The sequence below is a fragment of the Phaethon lepturus genome, unplaced genomic scaffold, assembly GCF_000687285.1.
Source record: "Phaethon lepturus isolate BGI_N335 unplaced genomic scaffold, ASM68728v1 scaffold44527, whole genome shotgun sequence".
NCBI lineage: Eukaryota > Metazoa > Chordata > Aves > Phaethontiformes > Phaethontidae > Phaethon > Phaethon lepturus.
Window position 1 is genome coordinate 1 of NW_010554883.1, and position 6197 is coordinate 6197.

The 6197-nt window shown below is 41.1% G+C and overlaps 1 protein-coding gene across 1 annotated transcript; it reads left to right on the forward strand.

Moving 5' to 3' along the window:
- Positions 1-2339: 2339 nt before the first annotated feature.
- Positions 2340-5699, forward strand: DYNLRB1 (dynein, light chain, roadblock-type 1; the record flags this gene model as incomplete). Its single annotated transcript, XM_010291982.1, has 3 exons — positions 2340-2415; positions 4095-4262; positions 5376-5699. Coding segments are annotated over 3 exons (288 nt in total), but the record flags the coding sequence as incomplete, so codon positions are not given.
- Positions 5700-6197: the final 498 nt, after the last annotated feature.

Below are 6197 nucleotides of genomic sequence, written 5' to 3' on the forward strand. Positions count from 1 at the left end.
GGGAGGAGGGGGGGCCTGCTTTGGCACGGAGGTCTTCCACCGTCCACTGCGCCCAGCCTGCCTGGCAGCGCGGGCCGTGGGCTCCTGCCCCACAGTCACCGCGGGGGGACCGTACGACTCCCACCAACCTCCAGTTAATCCTGTGGAGCCCCGAGCTGCGTGCGCCGTGTGATGGCAGGCTGAAGGCGTTCGGAGGACATCCTGCGTTTCTTAGGGCTAGCAGGTTACAATTCCGAAAGCTGAAGGCAGTCGGGAAAAAAAAGACTGGTGTAAAAGGCTGTTTTGTGGAACTTGGAACATATTTATTTTATGGTAATTGTATTGGAGGTTGCTTCCTGTTCAAATGTATCGTTGGCTAGCGCATACTCGTGAAATTGGGGACCAGAATATGTGGAAAAACGTCTAAAGAATTAAATACTGACCGAAGTTGTAGGTGGAAAATCAAAATGGTCTCATAAAATGTATTTTTTAGGCAAACCTAGGGGGTTAAAGCTTTCTAGATGAAAACAGGAAGGTAAAGGCTACTGTTGTATATGCAGCAAAGGTTATATGAGAGCAAATTGGTGATGGGAGAGTATTTATCCTCCTTTCCCAGGGTGTACCTCTCCTTCCCCATATACTGTCTCTTGTAACTATTCAGCCCTTTTTTAAGATAGTTTTTGGTTTTTTTAGGAGTTAAATATTTAATTTTTTTTCTCAGTAATATTTTTCATAGTCTAGTGAGTTGAACTGGCTTGCAGAGGTGTTGAACAAGCACCAGAGCTGGTGTGTGTGAAGCGCTACGTGTGTGTCGGGGAGTGTGAACAGGAGGAGCAAGACCTTCCCGCATCAACAGCAGTGAACTGTTAGAGCAGATCACCCCACCTTGGTGGTTGTTAGAAGAAATTAAAAATTGGTATCATTCTGTGTGGATGCTTCTTTGCATCCAAACGGGTTTGTTAAGGTCCAACGAAGGAAAGTATTTAACGAATCAGGACATAAATACTGCTAGTAAGAAGTCAGAAAGTTATTTCAGACCTAATAGTGTGCTACCGTATTTCTCTCAGCGCTGTAGTTTGTTCTTTGTTTTACTTCCCTTGTCTTCCACTTGAAAATAGTCCAGCATTCAGAAATAATGAAGAGCTTTGTTGAAAAGACTGAATTTTTCTATTCTGGATAACACAGAAAACCTCTGATTCATAAAGACAAACTCAGGTCGTGCCATCTCTTACCAGCCACAGTTTGTGTTACCCCAAGCTACTTGTACTAACAACACTCTGCAGAGAGTTTGCTAGTAGTTCTGAGGTTGAGGCCACGTCGTTTTGTTAGGACAAGGCCTCTTCCCAGGGAACAGGGCTTATAAGACGACTGTGTTCATTTGCTGCGGGGTAGAAGTGGAGAGAGGGTTATTCACAACACCTAAGAAACGCAGCCGTCTTGGCCAAATGCCCCATTATAGGTCTCGCCTTTCCCGAGTTCAGGTGATTCCTATCTTCTCTCCTAGACCATTTCTGTGGGACACTGCCTTGTCTCAGTTTCCTTTAATGGGAATAAAAAATGCTAAATATCCACCCAGCTGTGGAAGACAGCTGAGGTGCTGAGGTTTTATGACCCTGTTGGAGGATCCATAGTTAAATTTTTATTGATGTCCTGTAGCAACGGAAGATGTGCAGAAGGGTTTGAAAGCTCTTCTGAAGTTGATGGTGATCTGAAGGCAAAGAGACTACTGCCTTGGCCTTTAGTTTTAATTTCTTTTTTTAAGTTGATTTTGCAAAGTTGTAAATTATTGTTACTGCTTGTAATCTTGTAGCTATCCCAGCACAAATTATAGTTATAAATAAATAGCATTTATTCATTGTTTTTCCCCTCACTTTTCTTATTTGTAGTCACTCTTAGCATTCATTTGATAAAAGGGAAGGTGGTCTTGCACCCAGAGTGTATCTTTTTCTACTTTTCTGATAAATACCATGTATATTTTCGTACCTGATTTTTGCTCAGTGCCTAAATTGTAGCAGTCTGACTAAGCAGTCTTCCAGTTGCCAGCCTACAGTAAAGAGCTGATGCATGAGGTTGTGGGAGGGTTGGGGAGGAGGAGAGAGGGAAAGCTTAGAGGGGAGTTCCAAGTTTCCACAAGATTATGATCACAAATGAGCGAAGAGAGATGGGAAATAACTGAAAAGGTCATGCAGAAAAGGCAGTACCAAACTACAGAGACACTTTTCTGTATAGAACAGCATAGGGTAGGATCTCTTTGAATCACCTCTGTGCAGCTTTATTTTCAGACACATTATTACAAAGCTTTGGTGAAAGGCAAATAGCAGCTGTAATATTCTATTGACTTGTGCTTTCTCCGTTTGCAGGCTGAGGTGGAAGAAACACTGAAGCGAATTCAGAGCCAAAAAGGAGTGCAAGGAATCATTGTTGTTAATTCTGAAGGTACTGTGTCAGTCTCGATTTTCTGAGATATAACTTATTTTAAACGTGTGCTTTAAGGACTGCTGGTTGTACTACTTGCATTTAGATTACAGTTTGCCTTTAGCAAAGGTTTTCCTGTAGCCAAAGCAGATAGACAATAGTTAGGCTACAAGAGAAAACTGGATTCCCATTTCTGCTTTTCTGCAAGCTCACTTTATTATTTTAGGAAATAAATTAGATAAAATAAATTGCAAAAGCTTAGAAATATTTGAGTTATGACAGTGTTTGAGACTGTGTTCTGTCAAAGCATTTATCAGCAGCACTAAAAGCTCTCATGACATCTGAAATCTTGCCGCTGTGCATGTCCAGAATGCTGCTGTCTTGGCAGACTCAAGTAGCTTAGCAGCTGTCTTGTGCTCATGGCCTCAGACTCATAAGCTGGTTGTCTCTCTTTGGAGTCATTGAGGGGTCCAACAGAGCAGACTTGTTCAGAGCACTCTAAATGCACTCTGAGCAGCCCAACTTTTTAAAATTGTGTGATTATCAATTTAAATTGAATATTTCCTGGAAATAATCCTTTGAAAATATGACAGATAGTAGCTATATGTGAATATATTGAAGGTCAGAGCATTGTGTGCTTTTATATAGCTTGTGTTCCTGCTTGCTGCTTTTTCGTGATAGTGAATATTTAAACATACACCTGCAGCAGTTTTTCTGCCATGCCAGTATTTGGTAGTTTGCTGCTGCATTGTTCTGACATGCGAGCTGAATTTTGGCTAGGTTTTTGTGGGAAAACTCTGGGGAGGGAGGGAAAGCTCTGGCCAAACAGTGTCGGTGTGTCTGCTCTTTTGGCTGGTGCACAGGCATTGAACCAGGGACCTCACAGGACTGCATCAACTCTTATGGCTAAACATTGGAGCCTCAGCTTTGTAGCTGTGATGCAGCAGCTAATGTCCTGTATAATAAACAACAATTCCAGCCTAGATTACTTGAATGTCATTTAGCTGACGTTCAGGAGTCTATTTCTGAAAGGAAATGCTGTCCCCAGTCAGGAGAACAAAACTGAAATATCGGAATGTCGTCGTGTGCCCCCCCCCCCCTTACAAATGTCCAGACAAGACGCTTTTGTAGGTTCTATTTATAAATCTCATTTAAAAAAAAAAAAAACAAATATATGAAAAAGCAAAAGTAAAGCACTGATGCTACTAGAGGTAAACAGTTCTCACCTACACCTGTGGTTCCAGATCTTAGCCTTTCCACATCCTATGTTATAGAATCATAGAACGGTTTGGGCTGGAAGGGACATTTGCAGGCCATCTAGTCCAACTCCCCTGCCATGAGCAGGGACGTCTTCAATTGGATCAGGTTGCTCAGAGCCCCGTCCAAGCTGACCTGGGATATTTCCAGGGATGGGGCATTTACCCCCTCTCTGGGCAACCTGTGCCAGTGTTTTGTATTTTCTTTTATCATCATTATTATGATTATTCTTTTCTTTCCCGCCCTATTAAGCTATCTATCTCAACCCATGAGTTCTGTTCATGTTGTTCTTTTTAAAGGCTTAAAAGAACACTCCTAATCCCTGATGTAGCCACAACACCTGCCTAGGTTAGATAGCCACTCCAGTTGGACCTGATGATGCCCAAGGAGGAGCTAGTTCTGGAGTTTTGTCGCTGACCTTTGCTGTCCCCTGTTTCTTGCAGGTATTCCTATCAAAAGTACTATGGACAACTCCACAACGATTCAGTATGCGGGCCTCATGCACAGCTTCATCATGAAGGCAAGGAGCACAGTGCGGGACATTGATCCCCAGAATGACCTCACATTCCTGCGGATCCGCTCCAAGAAAAATGAAATCATGGTTGCACCAGGTAAAAGTGAGTGGGGCGAAAGCAGGCATCAGGGAATCCAGCAGGATTCTTTTCTCATGAGATTGACACTGCCAGGCTGAGAGAAAAGTTCTGCCTGCTGCTTTTATTCGTACTGTATAATCTCTTCCAAGAAGCTGTTTTGCTTTCTTCAAAGTTGAAACCTTTTTCTTGACCTAAGTTTGCTTTTTTGTGTTTGAATGTGGGAAATCACTTTCCTCATTTCATGTTGATCAAAGTAGAAAGCGTTAAATAGTGTTTGAGAGCATGTTGCAGCCTCTCATGCTTTGTGTTTTTCAGTATAAAACCACAGGAGTTGGAAAGGAATATGTTTTGAGAGCAATTTCAGTTCAGCACTGTAGACTAAGTGGTAAAGCAAGAGAGTTGAATAGATTTTTCCAGTTCAGACAAAAGTAATAGAGCACATTGTAGCTGTAGTCATGAGTCGTAGAATATAGCAGCGACAACCTTCTTTTCAGGAAACATCCTCAGTATTTCATCAAATTATGAAATGTGAATCAATGAGATGATTACAGTTCACTAATGTGGCAGGAACTCAGATTTGTTCTTTCATACCGCATCATCTCTGTGGTGGGATTGTGCTGATGGAGAGCCAAAGGAGGGGGTTGCAGTTGCAGTAGACTGCTCCGCAGAGACTGCTCAAGGCAGATCTTAAGACAGGCTCTGGGGTTTATGCTGAGGCAGCCTCTGATTTCCATATGAAGGATGAAAAGAGAGGAATAAGCATTGCTCCGGAAAAAATGCAGCTACAGTCGCTGCAGCCCAGTATTCTGCCTGTGAGACATGGGAAATCACTGTCTTGCACCACGTGTTTTGATTCCATCATTGCATGTGCCAGCTACTGTTATTTCCTAGGCACAAACTGAGTTAAATTCAATTGGCTTGGGAGCATGCAGTTTCTAAAGCTGAGACTTTATCTCAGTAAGACTCATCAAAATAAGTGATCTGACATGCCAAGACTGTTGTGCTCATTGAGGATGAATGCCAGGACCCTGTAGTTCCCACAGTGTATCAGTGAGAGATGAAAAAATGTTGAAATTTACTGTTGCTGTGAACAAATATCAATGAAATAATTTTTTTTTTTTTTCTCTCCAGATAAAGACTACTTCCTGATTGTCATTCAGAATCCAACTGAATGATTACACTGACTTGGTCTGTTTTTTTCCCCTTTACCCAACTGTTTTTTTTTTAATTTAATGGTAAAGAATAGAGCATTGGTGTTAACTCTGCTGTGCCACTTCAATGATGTCTGGAAAAACAAAAGTAGGTGTTTTTGTTGCTTATAAACAGAAAAAGTGGCTCCTTTTTTTTGTATCACAAGTAATTTTGAGGAGGAGTTGGTGAATTAGAATCAGGCAGTAAAAAATGCAACAGAATCTTTTAATAGTTAAGAAGATAATATAATAAAATTCTAATAATGTTCTAAAAAAGATTATTCTTTGTATGTTTCCATGCTTCTGTCACCACAATTTGTTTTTACGCTATTACTTTTGAATGACTGTAAATATGATACTTGCCTATCCTCTACTTCTGTCTTACTCTGTTGGTTTTACAGGTTACTTTGAAAAAGTCTGGCCATATCAAATTAAAAAGTGTCATCAGTGACTGTTTTTGTCTAATGTGTTTTCCTTCTGAAGATTTTACTTATTCTCATGATAGATTGTGTTTTTCTTCAGAAAATAGAAGCTTCCTAGGACTATTTTTACTCATGTGTTGCTTTCTTGAGACAAGGATTTAGTCTAAGTGCATGTGCAGAGTACTCATGATTGCCTCGTATGTTGGAGCATTTTCCTACCACTTTTTGTTTCAGACAGAAGTGTTGTGAGGCCATCACGAGTGCTTGTTGGAGCTCTCATACTATGACAATTCAGTAGCCAATCTGATCTGGTATCTCCCTTTAGTAATTTTTTATTGATG